The 22,318-nt window shown below is 39.2% G+C and overlaps 1 protein-coding gene across 2 annotated transcripts in view; it reads left to right on the plus strand.

The window, feature by feature from the left end:
• MYO5C (myosin VC) overlaps positions 1–22,318 on the plus strand; it is a 40,387-nt gene continuing 18,069 nt past the window's right edge. Inside the window, exons 1-26 of one of the 2 annotated variants that reach the window (XM_063313951.1) lie at positions 1–192; positions 282–426; positions 1,795–1,951; positions 2,552–2,695; positions 3,527–3,608; positions 4,527–4,634; positions 4,893–4,999; positions 5,969–6,234; positions 7,585–7,666; positions 8,321–8,461; positions 9,547–9,672; positions 10,243–10,326; positions 11,272–11,406; positions 12,511–12,608; positions 13,766–13,852; positions 14,025–14,136; positions 14,631–14,842; positions 15,061–15,226; positions 17,039–17,185; positions 18,235–18,399; positions 18,553–18,646; positions 19,278–19,341; positions 20,143–20,323; positions 21,110–21,203; positions 21,781–21,844; positions 21,959–22,039. In XM_063313951.1, coding sequence (XP_063170021.1) covers positions 299–426; positions 1,795–1,951; positions 2,552–2,695; positions 3,527–3,608; positions 4,527–4,634; positions 4,893–4,999; positions 5,969–6,234; positions 7,585–7,666; positions 8,321–8,461; positions 9,547–9,672; positions 10,243–10,326; positions 11,272–11,406; positions 12,511–12,608; positions 13,766–13,852; positions 14,025–14,136; positions 14,631–14,842; positions 15,061–15,226; positions 17,039–17,185; positions 18,235–18,399; positions 18,553–18,646; positions 19,278–19,341; positions 20,143–20,323; positions 21,110–21,203; positions 21,781–21,844; positions 21,959–22,039 — 3,125 coding nt within the window. In that variant the 5' untranslated portion in view covers positions 1–192; positions 282–298. The remainder of the gene's footprint in view (positions 193–281; positions 427–1,794; positions 1,952–2,551; positions 2,696–3,526; positions 3,609–4,526; positions 4,635–4,892; positions 5,000–5,968; positions 6,235–7,584; positions 7,667–8,320; positions 8,462–9,546; positions 9,673–10,242; positions 10,327–11,271; positions 11,407–12,510; positions 12,609–13,765; positions 13,853–14,024; positions 14,137–14,630; positions 14,843–15,060; positions 15,227–17,038; positions 17,186–18,234; positions 18,400–18,552; positions 18,647–19,277; positions 19,342–20,142; positions 20,324–21,109; positions 21,204–21,780; positions 21,845–21,958; positions 22,040–22,318) is intronic. The other variant, XM_063313950.1, reaches the window with a different exon arrangement.

The raw sequence follows: 22,318 nt of genomic DNA on the forward strand, positions 1-22,318 counted from the left end.
TTTTTTTTTGCTTGGTTTACTCACAGGAGTTGGATTACCCCGTAGATCCCTGTGCTTTGCCACCTTTGCGAAATCCAGACATTCTTGTTGGAGAAAATGATCTCACAGCCCTTAGCTACCTCCATGAGCCGGCCGTGCTGCACAATCTCAGAGTCCGCTTTGTGGAGTCCAAGCTGATATATACCTATAGCGGTAAACACTATGGATTGACCCACACAGCCCTTGTGCTTCTAAAGAAAGCATGATACAACTCTCAATTTTGTCCTGTGTGTCATCCCCAGGGATAATTTTGGTTGCCATGAACCCTTACAAACAGCTGCCAATTTATGGGGATGCCATTATTCATGCGTACAATGGTCAGAATATGGGGGATATGGATCCCCATATCTTCGCGGTAGCAGAAGAGGCCTACAAGCAGATGGCGAGGTACGTTCCCATAAGTGTCCCTTGATTAACCTTTGCACATGTTGACCCGTGCCTGCCCCTCCCTATAAGCTTTGAAGGATGTAGGAAGGGACTCTTAAGAGCCAATAAGACATTATGAGAGGAGAGCCCAGGTAGTCCATGGTAGCCAAAAATCAGGAGGAATCAGGAGGAACGTTTTCCGCTAACAAAATTTATTAAAAGGCATACACTCTGGTCAGCTGCAGCTCCCTTGTTCAGAATGGGATCAACTGTGTGCAAAAGAATTAACAGGCACAAGCTGGACGTCAGGAGTCAAAACAAGGAGAAAGTGATACAAATTTGCTGTTGTTAACCTTAGTTAGTGTCTTAGTGGATATAGAAATAAGGATGCAAAGAAAGATTTCAAAAGCGACAATAAAGTAACTTTATTTTGAAGCAGAATAAAAGAATAAAAGAGCCTTTGTGGACACTCTCTTGCAGATCTCAAAGCGACCGTTTGCAAAAACCAGGTTTTATCAGCAGGACTGAGTGAGAGATTATGGCAGTTAATTTACAGCAAAAGGTTTTGGGCTATCCCTAAATGTCTCAACAACACAATGGGTTTTTAACACATTACAATTGTCAATTGATAAGGTACCCCTGACTCTCATGTAAACTGTGTTTGCATAACCAGCCTGTCTTCTGCTTCCTTGTCCTTGTCTCAGTTTAAATCCCAAGTCAGTTTAGCCACTCTGTGCATCTGATGAAAGCTGAATGCCTTTCAATAAAAAAATGTGTGGGTTGGAAAAGCTGCTACCAGACTCCTCTTGATTTAGAGTCAGTAAAGTGATCGCACAAGCATCTTCATTGATTTTTTTGGAGCCCAGAACTACAGTTTCTAAGAGACTTTTCAGAGAATCGTGTCAGTCACACTGATACATCCTTGTATCATTTTGATACCACCTTAGACAACATGAATCTAATATAAAAGAAACATAATTTTATTTATTTATTTAATGTTTAATGGCAAAAAGAGAAGGAAAAAAACCACACCAAAAGTGTTTTAACAAAAAAGTGAAATACAACAAAGAAAAAAATGTTAATATGTCACTGTAACAGTAAACAATTACAATTCTATATGTACTTATCTGATACAAATATTCATTTTTTAAAAAATTATTTAGAAAACACGATAGTCATATAAATGTATTAGAAATATATATGTACTTGAATATTGTTGAATAAAAGAAATAATGACATTTGAAGAGACATAATGTATTTTTAACTTCCTTACTTTGATGATGAAGATGATGACGATAAAAGCCACCCAGAGTCACCATGTGTGAGTTGGGTGGCCTTATAAATCTGTTTAATAAGTAAGTAAATGATAAATAAATGATCTTAAACTAGGAACAACCGAAATCAATCTATTATCGTAAGTGGAGAATCAGGAGCTGGAAAAACAGTTTCTGCTCGATATGCCATGAGATATTTTGCGACAGTCAGCAAGTCTAGCAGCAATGCTGAAGTTGAGGACAAAGTGTTGGCGTGCAATCCGATAACAGAGGTAAATGTTTCCTGATTGCATCTTCTAATGTAAATAGCCACGTACCATCTAAAACGATTCCATCTTTTTTTCATGTGGTTTTGATGATTAGGAAAAAAAAAGGATAATAGAAAAAAGTGAGCTTTTTTTGTAATCATAGTGATAATGTCATGAGCACTGATGGTGAGCAGGAGGGAGCCCCTATCCAGGGGGGAAAACGCATGCGTAGTAGCGAGGAATTGAGCAGCCATTCAAAGAGACACAGAACAGACCCACCTTGACTTTTGGGGTTTATCTGTATGGGTTTTCTCACGCTTCTTCAGTTTGGTAGGATTTTCTAGCTAATGTAGCAGTAATAAAACACCAGAGACTTATTCCTCATCTCAGCGTGGTTCCTGCTTGTTAGGACAGATAATTTTGTAATCACATTTGCTGCAGAGAAAAACTTCTTTCTATTTCTCTTTATTCTTTCTCACTGCACTTTTGTTTTTTCCTATTCTCTTTCTTTCTTGGTTCTCTCTATTTTCTATTAGCTGGTGTTAGTTTTTCTCTTTAAAACTTTTAATAAAGGTTTATTAAAAAAAATAATAAAATGATTCCACCTTTTTTCTTTTTTTCCAGGCGATTGGAAACGCTAAAACTACCCGGAACGACAACAGCAGTCGCTTTGGAAAATACACAGAAATCAGTTTTGATAAGAAGTACCAGATCATTGGGGCAAATATGAGAACGTACCTGCTTGAGAAATCCAGAGTTGTTTTTCAGGTTAGTAAAATTTTGCAGTGAAATCGGTGTGTTTCTGCTAACTTCAGACACAGCAGCCTTCCGTTTGGCCAGCCTTCTGCAGATGCTCTCCCAGTCTCAGACTAGCCAGCTTGTTGCTGAGCAGCCAGCTTGTTTAACAGATGAAGTAAAAGGAAACCTTTTTTTAAAAAAATCATATAAAGGAAATAAGAATGAAAGATAAAAAAATTGGGGTTTCTGTGTGCAGTTTTTAGTATTATTCAGAGGCACTGATACTCAAATAGAATGACTCAGGACACTTCCTCTTGTTTTTTAACTGGGAAATTAAAACAATGAGAGCAAGAACTTTGGCTAAAATGCAAAACTACTTTTGAGAGGCTAGTAGGTTACCTAGTTTAGCGATTGGCTAAATTTCGGGGGCTGGATTTTAGAAGCCCCTGTCACACGGCACACACCGCCAGTTACAACCCACATCATGGAAACTTGGGCAACTTTCTGTCTTCACGTTTTCAGACCATTTCTAGGTTTTTAATTAATTAATTTAATTTATTATGAATTTTTCAAAGAGTAAAAGATAAACCAGAAGGGAAGAAGGAAGGAAAAGTGCAAGAAACAAAAAAGAGAAGGAAAAAACTATAAGAAATATAATAACTTATGACCTTCTTTTCAACAAATAGTTACAATTTTATGGTCCCTTCTTCTCTTAGTTAATATGTAAGTCCCTTCAGCCCCTCATTTAATCTACATCTTTCTTAATCTTCAAATCCATAAATCATCGTTTCATTTCTTTCTTCTTTCAGCAAGAAGTCCAAATTATTTCTACTTTTGTCTTTCTTTTCCTTTCATTTACAGTCAGAAAATGAAAGAAATTACCACATATTCTATCAGTTATGTGCATCAGCTAAGAGACCAGAATTTAAACATCTTCAGCTGGGTAAGTTACATATCACCTTAAAGATTAATCTATTTTATTGCTTTATTATAATATTTTGGCATATAATTCACAGGAAAGGGTTCTAGTGTTTCTTCAGGGATGTCTTTACGGGATAGAAGGTTCTCATGTAGTCAAAACATGCACCCAGTTTAGTAAGCCACACCATGCTAACTTTTGAAAAGATCCACTTACGCACCATAGAGCTGTAAACAACCTGTTGAATTAAAGGTCAGTCTCGATCTTAAAGAAAGCATGTTGCAGATAAGGAAGAATAGTTGGGCATACTGGCCCAGTGTTAGCCATGATTTCAAAACTCATAATGGTCGAGACCCCTTCCTAGAAAGCAGATTAGATAAGAAAAGTTATTAGGCTAGTGACATCATGCCTAGTTACCCCTCTTTTTAAAAGAAGAATGTATAGTCTGATGTAAAAGATTTCTTACGATTAAGTAATATCTTGTTCAACCCAATAAGAATGCCACAACATGGTTTTATTGGTCCCCCACACCAAATGCTACGATCCTGCTACCTACAATTTCTGTTCTGTTAAATGACGTCTAGAATCCACTGGAGTTGGGTGGCCAGTATATTTAAATAAATAAAATAAGATGGCAGTGAATGATAGCAAAGCTTTTTGATGTTCTACCTGCAAAGTTGTAGGAATTCAGTCAATACATGAGACGTGGTACACTTCCACATACGTCAGAGGTGTTATGGCAGGTATTTGATGAAAGGGTCATGTAATGGTGTCTTATGAACTAAATTCTTTCCCACAAAGGTTTATTTGTTTCTCAGTATTCATCTTAAGAGTCTCGTTTTTTGAATCTCTGCAATATTTTGCTACTGATGACCTATTCCTAGAAGCTTATTATCTTCATATTCAGCACATCCAGTTGATGTGTTTGCTTTCCACCTGCAGCAAATGCTGAAGAATTTAATTATACTAACATGGGTAGAAACACTGTAATTGAAGGAGTGAACGACTTGGCCAGTATGAAGGAGACTCAAAATACATTCAACCTGCTAGGTAAGATCAACCGAGTTGGCTTTTGAAAAGCTAACAAAATTCTAATGCTTATGAAATGCTGATGGATCCTTAACTTTCTGATAGCTGTTGGCTTTGTCGTGGTAGAGCTCGGCAAAAATTTGGCATGCTGTCCGATGTACCTCTTTTTAGGAGGCACTGAATTCAGTGGGGCATCCATCAGATTACACTGTTACTGTAAAATTAATTGTAATGTTAACATCAGGGTGGAAGACAATTTTTGCTCATTTTTCTTTGCAGGCCTTAAGGAAGATTTCCAGATGGATGTTTTTAAAATACTCTCTGCTATTCTTCATTTAGGCAATGTGCAGATCAGTTCTGTTGGTGATGAAAAATCTTCTGTTAATGTAAGAATTATTGGCGGAATGAATAATGCAAGTTTTTGCTATGTTTTTCCTTTAATCTTTTGCTTGTAGTTAGTACATTCAGCAAGAAGTACTGTATATTCTTATATTAACCATCATATTTTCCAGGATATTGTTATTGTAGTACTTCCATGTTCTCATTAAGTCAATCTTGAAATTCCAACCTTCAAACCGAGTAAGAAAATAGGGATCTTTTTCCAGCATGGAATTTTTAGTCTAGTCTCCCACCCTGTTACTACTACAACTGCTACCACTTGTTGTTGTTGCAAGAATAAGCAACTTTTTTTTTCTTGCAAGGCTGCCCTTTATTTTTCTTTAATTTTGGGGGGGAGGCATGTCTGTCATCAAACTTTATATTCTTGGAAATTCTTACTTATTTCTTCTGAGGAAACCCACAATTAATTTTTTAAAGGGAAAAATATGTGTTAAACAAGGGAGTCTGTAGGGGGAGTGAAAAAAAAAGTCAGAATGGTGGTTGTGACCAAATGAAACCCTGTCCCCTTTTACATGCATCAGAAGCAAAAAACATGGATCTTCGCTCTGCCATCTTGACATTTTTGACCCTCCATGCAGACACCTTGTGTAAAATCTTGTCAGCTGTTCAAGAAAAATGTGCTGTTAAATTCTAGTGAATTGGCACTAAATTTCAAGAGTGTTTAAACTTTGGGATACTCTAGGACAGTGTTTCTCAACCTTGGCAACTTGAAGATGTGTGGACTTCACCTCCCAGAATTCCCCAGCCAGCCTTGGAATTCTGGGAGTTGAAGTCCACACGTCTTCAAGTTGCCAAGGTTGAGAAACACTGCTCTAGGAAGTAGAACTACAAAAATGGGGTCTGTGGGGTGACAAGTTACCCACTGTATATTAAAAAGTATATTGCATTTTGAAGCAATAGCATTTTTTGTTACTGAAATACCCAGTGATGATAAATTTCTTCTTGGTGCTTTAAAGGTGGACGACAAACATCTTAATATATTTTGTGAACTCCTGGGGGTAGACAGTGATAAAATGGCTCAGTGGCTTTGTCACAGGAAAATTATTACTACCTCTGAAACTGTAGTAAAGCCAATGACAAAACTCCAAGCCCTGAATGCACGGGATGCTTTGGCCAAGAAGATCTATTCCCATCTTTTTGATTTCATTGTGGGAAGACTCAACAAGGCATTGCAATTTTCAGGCAAACAACATACCTTTATTGGTGTTCTGGACATCTATGGGTAAGATGATGTTCCCTTTTCAGAAATAACCATGTGTAATGAATGCCTATTCCAAAAACATTCTCAGACTCACAAGCCAAAGCTTAATAGAATCTGGTTTATTGTAGAATAGAATGCAAATACAAAGAAAGCTGAGAATGAAGAAAGCGCGCCTAAAATCAAACTAAATAACCCAATCAGAAACGCACATCAGCGCCTTGGCATGCGAAACGTTACGATGTACAGTGCACATTGAAACGGTGAACATGACACCGCGCGTCTGTATTAAATACTCTGTTTTATTTAAACAAGCAAATAAAATCACTGTGCTGTCTAATCCTGAGTAATTACTTAGGAAGACTAATTGCAGAGTACAAGTAGCATTTACCTTCTCGCTGAAATTGCATAATCATTCAATCAGTTTTGCTGGATTTTTTTTTATAATGGGCAAACAACTGAAGCAACATCTCTCCCTCTATATCTATTTTAGATGACCGGCTATTGCAGTGTTCCTCAACCTCAGCAACTTTAAGAAGCATGCTGGCTGGGGGATTCTGGGAGTTGAAGTCCACGCCTCTTAAAGTTGCTGAGGTTGATAAATACTGGGCTATTGTAATAGTATACTTGGAGATAGCTTGTAGTAAGATGTTATTTAGTTAGAGCCTGCTTTGTTCATGCAGGAAAGCTCAAAATCGAAAGAGATTTTTTTACTAATGGCCATCAAATGGATACATAGCGGGCTCAAACAGTTCATCTGCGGTGCCTCATGAAACTGAAAAGAGGGTAGAGTGTCACAGCATTCAGTTCTGCCCTCAATATTTTTCAATGGTTTTATTAATGACTTCGATGAAGAAGTCATCTAAGGGGATCAGTGGCTATTAGTCTTGGGGGCAGTGTGACTACCTCTGTAGGCCATCTGCTGGGAGACTGGTGGGCTTCCTTGTGCAGTTGGTTGGCCACCGTGAGGACAGACTGCCAGACTAGATGGGCCAGTGGTCTGATCCAGCAGGGCAAGGCTTGTGTTCTTACGTAAATAGGGGGAATGTGTATCAAATTAAATGTACAGGTGTAGGATGGGGCTGAGAGCCAGTTTGGTGTGGTGGTTAAGGCATCGGGCTAGAAACCGGGAGACCATGAGTTCTAGTCCCGTCTTGGGAACGAAGCCAGCTGGGTGACCTTGGGCCAGTCACTCTCTTTCAGCCCTAGCAAGGAGGCAATGGCAAACCATTTCTGAAAATCCTTGCCTGGAAACTGCAGGGACTCGTCCAGACAGTCTCTGAGAATTGGACACGATTAAATGGATTTAAAAATAATAATAATAATAAATTATTTTTTTAATCTAAAGATTAAACTTTCTATCATTTATTTCAGATTTGAAACTTTTGATTTGAATAGCTTTGAACAATTTTGCATCAATTATGCCAATGAAAAACTACAGCAACAATTTAACCTGGTATGATCTTTTTATGGATGTCAATTAGTTGGGATTAAAATTTGCGCTCTGTTCATATTCCAGAAAAAAATATTCTTGGCGACTTTAAGCTGTGTGGACTTCAACTCCTAGAATTCCCCAGACAGCCAGAATTCTGGGAGTTGAAGTCCACACAGCTTAAAGTTGCCAGAGTTGAGAAACACTGCCATAACTCTTCAACCATGTGGACTGAAGAAAGATGTAGATTTGTTTATTTGAGCCAAAGAGGAAAAAAGTAAAATATAATTTGGGGACTAGTATGGAGCGGTAAGGTACAGCAGTAAAAGTTGAAAGAGGAGATTTGGTTGTATGAAGAGAGTGGGTCAGAGTATGATGGAGAACATAAGCCCTTTTAAATCTGGTATCCATGATGGTCGACAGCTGAGAAGATCTCAGAGAAACTGAGAGCCATTTCTTTGAAACCTGGAACTGACAAATAAAATCTTTGTATCTTCTCCGGCCTTATATCCAACCAGGATATTAGACTGGATACTCCTTCATGGTGTGTTGCTATATTAAATGTCTCTCATCCTTTGATCCCAAAAGAACTTCAGTATTGTTAAGCAATATTGAGTTCTGACATGCCTCATGAAACAAATGATTCTGTTGAGACTAAATCGGCAATGTCGTTTTTAGCACGTCTTTAAACTCGAACAAGAAGAATATATGAAAGAAAACATCCCATGGACATTAATTGATTTTTACGACAATCAGCTTGTCATTGACCTTATTGAAGCTCAAATGGGCATTCTAGAGCTTTTGGATGAAGAGTGCCTGGTAAGTTTCAAAGTTTTTATTTCACTCCTAACACAACCCAATCCATCCTTCCGTCCTCTTTTTGCTTATTTTCTTAAAACTATTATTGCAAAGGCAGTTTGGCAGTTTTGATGCTTCTTTAGCCATGTCCGCAAGATGCCTTGCTAATGCAAAATTCAACTTCATAGTTTCTTTCCCTTAAAGCTATTTATGCAGATGTTGTTTCTCCTCAAAATAGGGCGCTAAATACACTTGAAACTGGCAATTTGGAGCCAGCAGGCTCTTAAAAAGAGATGCAGGGATAGCCAATTTTAGCGTCTTTGCATCGGAGCCAAAAATGTCTTGGATTGATGAGTCAAGCCAGAGTCAAATGTTTTATTGTAATGTGTGGAATCCTGTTAATTGTGCTTGGCAACTCCTGCTGAACCTGAGAACTTCAGGATGGTGGTAGTGAAATGCAGCAGCAGCAGGTGTTCCTTCCTGTGGGAAGTATCAACAAGTTATTTCTGGATATCGCATTAAGTTGTCATCCACTGTTTGTTCAATTGTGTCTCAGCCATTTGGTAAATCTTGATGCAAAGTGCCTAGTGAGAAGTCTGAATCCAGCCAGAGAGAAAGATTGGGGTGCTCTGGTTTGCAACCCATTTTACATTATAGAACAAGAAGACCAACCTCTTTTACAGGGTGGTGGTTGTGAGAAAAATAGGTGGAGGGAGCTCTGTACACAGTCTAGTAAAGGTAAAGGTTTCCCTTGGCATTAAGTCCAGTCGTGTCCGACTCTAGGGGGCAGTGCTCATTTCTGTTTCAAAGCCGAAGAGCCGGCGTTTGTCCGTAGACACTTCCACGGTCATGTGGCCGGTATGAATAATGGAATGCTGTTACCTGCCTGCCGAAGCAGTATCTATTAATCTACCCACATTTGCATGTTTTCGAACTGCTAGGTTGGCAGGAGCTGGGACACAGGTACACAGTCTAGAGTTGTACAAAAAAGTGGGTCATTCAACCAACCAACCAACTAACCAATCAACAACTTGATTAATTCAATAAGTATATTCATTTATCACTTTTAAATTTATATAAGCCCTTTTTGCTTTTTTTCAAAACAGCTACTTCAAGGAACTGATGAAAATTGGCTCCAGAAATTATATAATAATTTTATAAACAAGAACCCTCTCTTTGAAAAGCCAAGAATGTCAAATACTTCTTTTATAATCCAGCACTTTGCTGATAAGGTGAGGTGTTTACTGTGCAAAGAAATGACACCTTTCCATTGAATGATCCTTCATGCTTTGTCATCCTAATGAATGGTTTATTCAACTATATGGAATTAATAATGCAACACCTATCCAGAAAATTGATGCTATTTGTATCAATAAGGTCATGATTTGAAAGGAATGAGCAACATGAGCTTCAGAAATAATGCTACCAGCAAGTTATTTTGGTTTCTGTAGAAGCTTGTCATCTTAGTCCAAACATGCCATGGATTTTCTAAGAACACAGGTAGAACATTTCATTTGAGAATTAAAGAAGATCTCCTTCCCTTCTGTAATTCACGACCATGTCTGCTTACGCAGAGTTATCTTCGTACCCCTTTGAGATCCCACTCTTGTTTGATCTGGTGGGATCCGGCCAACTTAAATCTAAAAATTTAACTAAACTAACTAAATTTAGATTTCAACTTAAATCTAAAAATTATGGATATGCCCTTTGGCTGCTCCACTGATATACCGTGGGAATGGATGAAACGCATTTCCTTTTTATAACTTTAGTGTTCCATAATTGATGTTATCTTCCTTAAACAGGTAGAATATAAAAGTGAAGGATTTCTGGAAAAAAACCGAGACACTGTTTATGAAGTACTGATTGAAATCTTGAGAAACAGTAAGGTAAATATATTATTTTATGATTCCATAGTACTTTAGCTGTTATAGCTGTGGCAAGCACAACCTTGCAAGCCGCCTGGGAATTACGGGAGCTAAACTCCAGCCCCTCTGATGCTGGTCATTACTTTCAAAACTCCACATGGCGCAACACAGGGATGCATCAAGTAATGCCTGGCCAGAATTGAATTTGTCCATCTGGTCTAGTCATTGAGAGTGGAAAGTTTCCCCCCATCAGCCCCTCCAGGCCATGTGTCAGACCTGCAAGGTAAACCAGACAGGAAGCACACCCAGATGAGCTAATTCCACTTTATTGTAAGGCTACATTAACAGAAACTTGCAAGTCTGAAAGTACATTTCTCCCCCATCCTCTTTACAGCCCAAGAGACTAGAGAGGGTCCCTTCTGAGCTGCTTGCCCCACCCACATTCCTGCTGCAGGCTAAGTTGCCTTTTATCTGACTGTTCCTTTGGCTGCGTCTCTTCTCCCTGTCTCCCAAGGTCATTCCCACATACTATTATACCAAGAGGTACAGTACAATGACAGACCTTCTCTCAAATAACCACCACCTTATGGAATAGTCTCCCCGCAAAAGTATGTGCTGCCCCCACCTTGTTTCGATTTTGTCAGTAGGTTAAAGCTATTTTATTCCAATGTGTTTTCCATCCCATTTGACAGAATATAGGTTTTGTCTTGGATTTCCTTTGGTGCTCAGATGCTGAAGGTGGTTGTAGGCTATCCATAAAAACAAATTCAGCCCCATCTGCTATTAAACTCTTGAAACAAACTGGAAGATCTAGTTCCTGGCAGAAAGACCTGTGAATTCTATTTATCAGTCTGTCTATCACACCATTGATAGCCACTGAAAAGCAGATGCGTAGTAGTAGTAATAATAATAATAATAAATCCTACCCTGTAACGCTATCTAAATTTAACTTTCATCTCTTTTTAGTTTCATCTGTTTGCAACCTTCTTCCAAGATGGTCCAGTCCCTCTTTCCCCATTCCATTCAGCAATCAAAGTTAAGTCTGCAAAAACAGTGATTGCGGCGCCTAACAAACAGTTCCGTACGACTGTTGGAAGTAAGGTATTTTTATTTTAGATTCCTCTTGGGATAAGAAACCTAGTTTGATGCATTCATTTGTTTCCATTACTTTTATGCCCCCTCTTTGCAAGGAGTCTGAGGCAGCCTAAACACCTTTCCAGTTCTATTTTATCTTCAGAGCGTTTCTGAAAGGCAGATGACACTGAGGAGCAATGGCTGAGTTTATGCATTGCACTAAGGTGTAGTCTGGTGCCTTGTTTTTATTCTGCATTGCATGTGAATCCAGCTGTTACGGTTTAGTGCAGGGAACTCTCACTGTCTTTGTCATTGGCACTGCTGACTGATAACCGATGAATTTTGAATTCCAAAACATCCAGAGAGCACCAGGCTTAGGTTTATGTGCAGACCAGATTGTGATAGCTTATTCAACAAATCCTAGCTAAAACATCCTGGTTTAATGTATTAGTATAACCTTTGATTGCCCCGGTGTCACGTAGTGAGTGTCATGGTTGAATGGGGGTTTGAAGCTGGCTCTTTCCATAAGAACGACAAAAGAACCATGTTGTATCCTATCAAGGGCCCAACAAGGGTTATAAAACAGGGAACTACTGTATGTAGTCTCATGACTAATAGCTGCTGTAACCTTTCCCTCTGTAAATGTGTCTAATCCTTGTTTAAATTAGATGCCACCAATTTCCCTCTTTTATTGAACAGTTTGACCTGCCTTGCTGACTTAACCTTCTCTGCTTTTGCCTGCCTCTGAACATGTTCATCTTCTGTGGGTCGTTAAAGAGAAGATAAAAAACCCACATGCAGGATTGTCTTGGTTCTTGGATCCATTTTATTTCTTAGCCTTGGGACAATCTTAGGCTGGGAATGAACTTGGGACTCAACCGAAGGGTTGAATGAAGAGGGGCTGAAAGCAGGAGAGGGGTGGAAGAGATATGGAAGAAGGCCCCCCAAACTTCCATCCATCTGGATCATTGAGTTGCTATATGCTCACCTGTTTTGGCAGTAGGGTTGTCATTATTTTGAAGTGTGTAATAGACAAGAGTCTGTCGTAGCGTCCATTCATAAATTAGCATGAAAGGTGTTGCTTTATTATAAAAGTTCAAGCGGTCTTTTTTTTTTTTTACTATATTCCAGTTCCGCAGTTCCTTATATTTATTAATGGAGACCCTTAATGCGACCACACCACATTATGTCCGGTGCATAAAGCCAAATGATCAAAAGTTAGCATTTGAGTAAGTATATTTATGAAAGAAAACAATGTTATTTTAAATATATAGTGTATGAGTACATACAGAATTGACTCAATAGATGTTTATGTGCCTGTTCTGGGGGAAATTCCCAGGGAATATGGTTTATATTTAGAATAGTATGGGTAGAAAGTTTGTTTCATAAAATCATAGGCTTATTTTATGTAAATTGCCCTCTGCATCACGTTTGGGTATATCCAGCTCGCCAAACCTATTTTTGCAACTCCTAGAGGGCTTTCTGACTGCTCCATAGAATTTAGGCATAACCGTTGCTGGAAATTGATGGCAGGGTTTCTTATCATTCTGAAATAATAAACATAGCAAAGCTATTGTAGAAGCTCTAATGCAGGTTTAGCACAGTTGATTTTTTTTTTTAATCTCAGCTTCCCCCAAATATATATATATAAAAAAGTAGATTAAAAAACAGAACATCCCAGTGTGATATGTTTGGGAGTTAAGTTGGTAGCTAGAGAATCTCAGGACAGGGATGTCAGTTCTGTCAACTACCATGAGATGGCTAGCTCCAAGGTTAAGAAGCCCAGAGGAAAAGGTCCATTTAAGCAGGGTTCCTCAACCTCGGCAACTCTAAGCTGTGTGGACTTCAACTCCCAGAAGCTGGCTGGTGAATTCTGGGAGTTGAAGTCCGCACAGCTTAGAGTTGCCGAGGTTGAGGACCCCTGCATTAAAGAATAGGAGGGCTGCAAGAAAGAAACACCTGCATTAAACTACTGTGGGAAATTGCACCTTCCTGTTGATAGAGATAATCGACTGTGGCTTCTTTCTAATATACATAAAGATGCTTATCTGGCCTTTAGTTAAGCGTGAACTTAGTAAAACTGTGCTAAGTATCCAGGAAATACTGGCGAAGTCTTGCCAGTAAGCCTGACAGCATGATGCTATCTACTGTGAGCTATCACCTCATCCACTGTGGCCCTCAGCCTCCAAAGCGTGGTACCTGCATTGTAAAGATGGCATATCCATGCTTTACAAGAAAATAATGTTTATTTTAACACAGTGTTCAAAATCAACAATACCAGTTTGCTCCTTATTAAAACCATTGAATGTGATATGTAGCAAATAAAAAGATGAAACGTTTGTTAATTAATCTGGCAGAAACCAGCCATTTTCTCCTCCTTCCTTAGGTTTGATTCCAAAAGAGTGGTCCAGCAGTTACGAGCATGTGGGGTGTTAGAAACAATTCGTATTAGCTCTCAGAGCTACCCATCAAGGTATGTATGTATGTATGTATGTATGTATGTATTTATTTTTCAAATTCTATCACCGCCCATCTCTCCCAAAAAGGGGACTCGGGGGGGTTATGTAGTGATATCCCTACGTCCTTCGAATATTTACTTCTCATCTGTTTAATTAACCAATTCAAACGTTCTTTTCCTTTGACAGATGGACTTATATTGAGTTTTACAGCCGTTACCACATTCTCATGTCTCAATATGAACTTTCTCTCACGGACAAGAAACAAATTTGCAAGATGGTTTTGCAGCGGCTAATCCAGGTCAGGGGCTTTGTAACTATCCCCAGTTGTAGAGGGAAGAGGGAATGGCCTTGAAGGACAGGAGGAACACCCGCTGGTCAGATAAGCGGGGCTTGGGCCTGTTCCAAGAAACTAAATTGAGAAAATCTCTCAGACAGGCCCCCCCAGTCCACATGAAGTGAGGGAGGGGGAAGCACATTCAGACTTGTAAGATTCTGTTAATATAGCTGTTACAATAGAAATAGCCCTGACCTACATGGCATTGGTTTCTTAGTCTGGTCTACCTTCTAGAGTTGACACCAATCCAAGATGCCAGCCCTTCTGGTGTCAGAAGTTATCTGGATGCTTAATAACCAGAATTAATAAATTAAGCACCTTCCCTAACTGAAAACGCATTTGGTCCCAATTACTTACGGAAACTAGCTCTAACATTTTGTATCACGCAGGCACTGATTTTAAGATATTTCTCACACACACGTATACATACATACATACATACATATTTCTTTTCCCAGGATCCAAGCCAGTATCAGTTTGGCAGAACAAAGATTTTTTTCAGAGCGGGGCAGGTTGCTTATTTGGAAAAGGTGCGGTCAGACCAACTGAGGCAAGCATGCATTATGGTTCAGAAGAATATCCGAGGCTGGCTCCAGAGGAAGAAATTCCTCCGCGTCAGACAAGCAGCAGTCATCATACAACAATACTTCCGAGGACAGAGGACTGTACGGTATTTGCAAGGAACAGTCGTGCTGGTCCCCCAGTTGTTAACGGGCAGCTTCCCAACTGTCATATTTGTAGCAAAATAAGCCATTGATTGGATATACCCATGAGATACACCCTAGTAGTAACGTTGTGAAGGCAAATTTTTGGATAGAAAGCAACTTCTTGAGAAGATCCCTTCAAGAAAGAGTTTCACAACTAAAGGTCTTACTCCTTTTTCTCCAGGAAAGCTATAACTGCCAGGGCCCTAAAGGAAACCTGGGCTGCCATAGTTATCCAGAAATACAGCCGAGGATACTTAGTGCGTAAACTCTGCCAGCTTATCCGTGTGGCTGCTTTGACGATCCAAGCCTTTGCCCGGGGATTTCTAGCAAGGAAGAACTACAGAAAGGTACAAATCTTTGAAACAGAGTTCACCAACAACCCATAGTCGATGTTTCAGGATTATTATTCAGTAAAGAATGTAGGTCCCTCTGGATAAGGGGGCTTCACTTCGTGGCAGCATGTTGCAATGCCTCAATGCAGGGAAGCATCCTGCCAAGGCAAGATGGCATCTGCCTCAAGGAGAAGTTGAAGAGGGGTCTCTCCGTCTACCCCGGCCAATCCATTCCCCTGTTGCTAATGAAGAGAAACATTTTGAAGGGGCTTCCCTCAAATTCCTTGTAAAGTGAAGCACCTTAGAGAGTAAGGAAGATGACATTGATGGAGATGTGCAGGATCCTGTAATGGTATGTGGGAAAGACCTTGGGAGACGGGACCTAGGGAACAGTCAGATAAGAGACAGCTTAGCCCGCAGCTGGATAGTGGGTGGGGCAAGAGGCTCGGAAGAGACCCTCCCTAATTTCTCGGGGTGTAAAGGAGACAGGGGGAAAATTGTACTTTAAGACTTGCAACATTCTTTTAATGTAGATAAAGTAGAATTAGCTCATCGGGTCTTGTTTCCTGTCTGGCCCACCTGGTAAGGCTGACAGATCCAAGGACCTGAAACTTGTCTAGAACATCAAGATGACATCCGGAAGTGGCTCAGGCAGACATTTCCTTAATCCACTGGGGTACGAGGAGGAGGTGATACAACACAATCAGACTTGCAAGTTTCAGTTGTTATAGCCAATCTCAATAAAAGTAGTTTTAGCCTCCCAGTGGAGTTGATTTCTTGGACTGGCCTACCTTGTGGAACTGGCAGCATCCTTCAAGCTTCAGAAGAAACCAGTATGGTGCTGGATTTCTTAATGTGGCCTTTGAAATTGGTTGGCTGTGGAATCAGAATTCCATTAGCACTGGTGAAGAACAGGATGGCACCCCCTTCCAACTGTATATTGAAAACCCAGTTGTTGGCCATCAGAATGACCTGGAAATGACTCAGAATTTGGAGGAGATTTCTCATGCTCCTTTAACAGTGTATGGTTCATGGATTTGATACCATCATGGACAAAGACTTTTTAAAGCCTTGAAGTAACATAGAGGGTATGCAGGTAAACCTACCGGAGAAAAAAACCCTTCTTCTAGATTTAGCTCCTATCCTTCTAGACCAGTGTTTCTCATCCTTGGGAACTTTAAGATGTGTGGACTTCACCTCCCAGAATTCCCCAGCCCACACATCTTACAGTTCCCAAGGTTGAGAAACACTGGTCTAGACAGAAGTAGCAGTATACCACTTCATTCCTACATGAGGTGTATGTTGCTGTGGATGTCTTTTCCCCAGCTGGCAGAACATTGCTTATACAGACCATCTTCTCATCTCAGTGGGAACCCATATCCACGAATGAGGCATTGGTCACCCACTGAGTCAGCTTACTCTAGCACCTCCCTCTGCTGGAGAGAGAAAAAGCTAGTCCTTTGCAAAACTAAGGGCAGCAGTCTGTAGACTGCAGCTCAAAGAGGAGGGTTTATCATTCTGATCAGCAGCCTCTGGTTAAGTGGAATTGGAACAGGTGTTACACGGGTTGTGAATGAGGAGGTGATAGGTAAGAATGTATCAGTGCACTGTTCATTTCTCATCGACTTATGTTCAGACTTATCATTGCAGTTGTAAGTTGTGTTTAGGACTCTATCCTGTGTATTTTACATGCTGGTTACCTTTACTTATTACCTTTGCTCCAGCCTTTGCGGATGAACTTGATTTACTGTTTAAGCAAATTAGTAAACTGTTCCCCGAACAGATGGTTATTAAATGACGAGGCATGATCTCAATTTTCTTATAAAGATGCTTGAAGAACAGAAAGCTTTAATTCTGCAGAAATACGCACGAGCATGGCTGGCAAGACGCCGATTCCAGAGCATTCGCCGTTTTGTCCTGAACATCCAGCTTTCCTACAGGGTCCAGAGACTGCAGAAAAGACTGGAAGAACAGGTAACGAGGAAGTATCAAGTTGCGCTTTGAATTGTCTGTAATTTTTATGCAAGTGACAAGTTTCAGGATGTAAAGTAATGGCTGACTGAGCAAGAATTAATAACTTCTGTGTACCAGAAGCTGAATTCATTCATATATATTCCAGAGGTGTAACTATGTTGGTCATTTGCAGGAAAAATAGCAGAATATTGTGGCATCTTCAAGCCTATCACAGTTATTATTATGCAAAGTCTCATGGAGAATAATATGTGATAATGAATGTGTTTGGTGTCACAAGAGTCCTGATAGTTAAATATATATTGTTCAGTAATACACTTTGGTGCTCCTTGGAAGTGTATTCTGAACTTTGATTTTGGCACCTGGACAATAAGGTCCAATTTTTGGTGTTGGTCTCCTTCTTGATAGATATCTTCCTGACAGATATGTATGTTGCCAGCCAACATCATTATTGTTATTATTTTTTATTCCAGTACCAAATGGAAATAATTGTGTTTGCCCAAGCATTTGATAATTCATATGCAAGCTTATTTATTGGTATGGTGTTTTGGGGAGGATTTTTTTAGGTTTATTATTTGATTTAAGGATGTGTCCAAGCCTTCTTGGCTTGAATGATGGTGGGACACAAATATGTTTAATAACTGATGTGTCAGTCTTGAAATATATGCCCATAGTTCACAAGCAGTGTAAGCGTTAAGGGTCAAAGTTTCAAACTGTGTAGACATAGACCTCTGGTGCAGTCCATGATGACATCATGTGCAACATGGCACCATGTTGCAATTCACATCATTTGCAGTTCCTTCCCCCTCTGTGGATGCCCATGCTTATAGACTCAGATGGTGGTTCTGACGGAGGCTTCGGTCAATATCCATTCTGAAGGTTGAATGAATATGTCTAGATTTGGGTATTATAATCTAGGTAGGCATGCCAGCTTTCCTTTTAGATAGGTCTCTTGGCAATTGAAAGGGGCAATTTTAGTTGATTGTCTCATAAAATAACAGACCAGTGTATTTTTATTATCTTGCCTAATGTGTGCTTTATCCTGATTTTAGAATAAGGAAAATCATACTTTGTTGGAAAGGCTGACCATCCTTGCTTCAAATCACTCCAGTGATATAGAGACAATTCAAAGACTTCAACAGGATCTTGAAAAATTAACTGTGCAGAGAAAAATATCTGAAGAAAACGAAAAGAAGTACAGGATTGGCTATGAACAGGTGAGGCATAAGAGGATTTATAACAATTAAAGAGGTTATACAGCAAAAAAAGTTCAGATTGCGAGCAATGTGATTCATCCATCCATATATAGAAAATAAATGGTGCTCTTAAAAATGAGCGTTTCTTTTTCTTGCTTTACTTTCTCCTTGCAGAGGGTCTCAGCACTTGAAAACCACAACTCAGGGCTGCAAGAACAGAAGAAGAAGTTGGAAAAAGAAATCCAAGCGAAAACAGAGGAAATGAAAGGTGTGACCTACCGTTATTCTGGGAATTACAATTGTTACTTGGATCTTTTCATAATAAGCCATAATATAAACCAGAATTTACAAACCAGATTATTGAACACAAACATAGTTTTGGCATCATGTGTTGAGTGAACCCTACCATTCTCCCTTGTAAACTCTGGTTTATAGTTCATATATTATGTGAATTAAGACTTAGGGCTTACAAACCATGGTTCATTAGCCTAAAAATATAGTAGCCAGCAATAAAGCAACAAGAGTTAAAAATCATTCACAATACAAATATTTTTATAACAGCGCTTTAAAAAGTTTAATGTTATCTTGGCACTTAACCTATCTAAACAAAATGCCTTTGGCCATGATTGTTGGGAGATATATGAGTCTTAAGTTCAGTATAACTGGAAGGCAACAACTTTCATGCTTTAACATTAAATTCACTTTACGGTAAATACGCATCTGGGTTTTTAAAACTCACATAATGTCTCTCCCAGCCATTGTAGACTGCTATGTAAAATTACTTCATGTAAAATTAAACTTTTCTAAGCTTTGTTAGCCTTTACAAATTACATCGGGCTTGATTTTAATTATTTTATTCTACCTATTTTTTTTTTAATGTAAGCATTATCTCCCTTCAGATAAAATGGATAATTTGACGAAGCAGCTGTTCTCTGACGTTCAAAGAGAGGAGAGGCAGCGAATGTATGGAATTTAACTTCTCATTTCAAATTGCCGTTTTCTTACAGTCTTGATTTTCTGTTCTGCAAAGAAAGTGAATATTTTTAAAAGGAGTGAAGATGGTTCTAGCAGGAGGTATTAATTTAAGTCGGATTTGTAAGCAGACGGTATACATACTCAGTTGCTAAAGAATATGGGCTCTACCCTGCAAAAATTAGCATGACTCCCTTCGCTGCATGCAGTGCGGAAGTTTGCTGAGAATTATTAGGGCTCTTGTATATGTGTTTTTTCCACAAAAATAAATTCAGAAATTAAAAGTGTTTAATAAGGCCTGCCATTACAGTTCCAGATCTCCAGGGGGAGTAATAACAACACAACTTTTGTGACTTTTAGAATGACCTCGTAATCATGTGGATAGACTGGTTACCAACATCTTACTAATCGCATGAGCTGTGTGCTTCTGCAATCTCACCGTGTTGCATTAAATCAGTTCCATGGATTTTCAGATGATTCCTATCATTCAAAGAGGGTGTTTCATTTTCTTTCTTTTTTCAAGGTTTTTAGCATGTATATCTTCCGATTAAAATACGGGTGCTGGAAGAAAGGAGTGAAATTTATACTTGTGTAATGCTGCTAGTTTATTGTTTCTGTTCTTCTATCACCTACTTTTTTAAAATACCATATTTTCAGATACATTTTGTATTGTTGTTACATTCCCCAACCACATCTACAAGAGATAGATTACACGTCTGTGATTTACTTGTGGCTTAGATTTATAGAATTGTATTCCTAGAGAGATGAGGATGTCCTTCTGAATCTTTGTAGAACACTTGAGAAAAAGTTCCAGAGCCAGAAACAAGATTATGAAAAAAAGATAGAGTCCCTCAATGCAGAAATAATATTGCTCAAAGAGGAAAACACCCAGCTGCAAAATCAGGTTCAGGAAATGCAACAAATTCAGGATGACCTGAAAACAGAAATAGAGGAACTTACAAATCAAATAAAGGTAGGATAACAAATGAAACAGGTGCATATTAATTTTGGATTGTTTCTTGCATTATGCAAAGTCCCAGTTTCGCATGCTGCACATTGTTAATGTATTTTACTCTTATTTTCACCAGTCTCTGCCTACCTTAAAAGGTCTTCCTGCCTGAGCCCAATTAATTGTAATACTTAAAAATAATTCCAAATTACTGGTTTTCATCTCATGTTTGGGACTGAATGGGGATGCAAGTGGGAAAGGAAAGAAGTCCTCTAGTGGTCAGGATTTGTCACCAGCCTAGAGACAGGAGACACACATTTTGGTTATTGAATAGTCACCAAAAGATGTAACATTAATATCTGGACCACTGCATTGGCATGGCATGGCATGGCATGGCATGGCATGGCATAGCATGGCATAGTATGGCATAGAATACTTTATTGGTCAAGTATGATTAGACATACAAGGAATTTGAGTTCGGTGGAAAAGCTCTCAATATATTTACATAGCATTAAACATTAAACATTCCTTTAACATTAAAATAACAACAATGGATCAGATAATTTGATTCTAAGATCAGGAAATGACAAGGAACCCCTATCACTCTGACAGGCATGAAATTGTTGAACCCTCCTCCTCAAAATATTTCATACTAAAGATCGTCGTTCTGTCTTCCACTTTAATTCAGAATACATTTATGGGAAAAACAAGTAAGCGTGCTTTCATCTGCTATTGTAGCATCCTCCTTTTTCCTCATTATTTCCATCTCATTGAACTGTGTCTCATTCTATAAATGTTTAATGAACTTAGACAATCTCGGAATTGCGAAAAGAAATAGACTTCCTTCAGATTCAAAAACTGGATGCGGAGAAGCAACTACAGTACCAGAAGCGTGAAATGAGAGGTAATTTGAAAACATCAGTCATTCCCATAATTAAAATCTGCCGGTGAATGGATTTCACATTCCAAGGGCTATAATTATGTACCCTTCCATCTTGAACTCATCTGTGTACTTTTATACCATGACCCTGGAAATACAGAGGTATTTTGGACAAAAAGAGGGAAATTGGGAGAATTAATTGGCAAAAACTCAAAATGAGCATTTCGCAAAACTGCTTCCTGACTAAATATACTGCATTAGTGGGATATTCATCCCTTTCAATGTGACCATTTTGTGAAGGACAAAGTGGGAAAGTTCATGGTCTAGCCCAGCGCTTCTCAACCTTGATAACTTTAAGATGTGTGGACTTCAACTCCCAGAATCCCCAGCCAGCATGCAATGGAAATGGAAGGTAATGGTAATGGAAGTCCAGAAATGCAATTCGAATTTATCTGGAAGGCAACCAACTAGATAAAGCTGACCTGTAGCTGTTAAGTGAAACTTGATTACTGAAGCAAAACAATTGATGCAGTCACAAAGACTGTGTGGTCAAAGTGGAAACCCAGCATGCATGTAGCTTTTCTTTTCTTTTCTCATTTAGAGAAGATGTCCGACATTACAAAGCAACTCTCAGAAAGCTATGACTTTACATACATGAGAAGCAGGTATCAATGTGCCTTTGTTGGCTTGTCAGAACAGCAGCAGCTTCCAATTCTGCTTCACAAATCACATGCTTCCTCTCCCCCCCACCCCACCTTCCCTTTTTGCCTTATAAACAGATTGTCTGCTGAAGACTTGGAACATTTAAATGAAGATGGTGAACTCTGGTTTGCTTATGAAGGCCTGAAAAAAGCCACACGGTGAGCTATATTCTCATTTGGGTGGAGACAGCCTTGAGTCACGTATTGGTAGGAATAATGGAAGCACAACGCTTACGTCAGGTATCTTGTAATGAAGCTGCCAGATGATGACCTATATTGCCCTGCAGCAGTAACTTGTGAACTTTAGTAGAGTGGGGGAACGCTCTTCATGCTTAAAATTAATGTCCCCCGTAGCATGGGGATGACAATGGAGCAGAAGATGTGGAGAAACAGGGTTTCTGGTCCTCTATCATAACTGGAAGCTATAGTATAAATCTG

This window comes from Candoia aspera, chromosome 13 (assembly GCF_035149785.1).
Source record: "Candoia aspera isolate rCanAsp1 chromosome 13, rCanAsp1.hap2, whole genome shotgun sequence".
In the NCBI taxonomy this organism is placed as follows: domain Eukaryota; kingdom Metazoa; phylum Chordata; class Lepidosauria; order Squamata; family Boidae; genus Candoia; species Candoia aspera.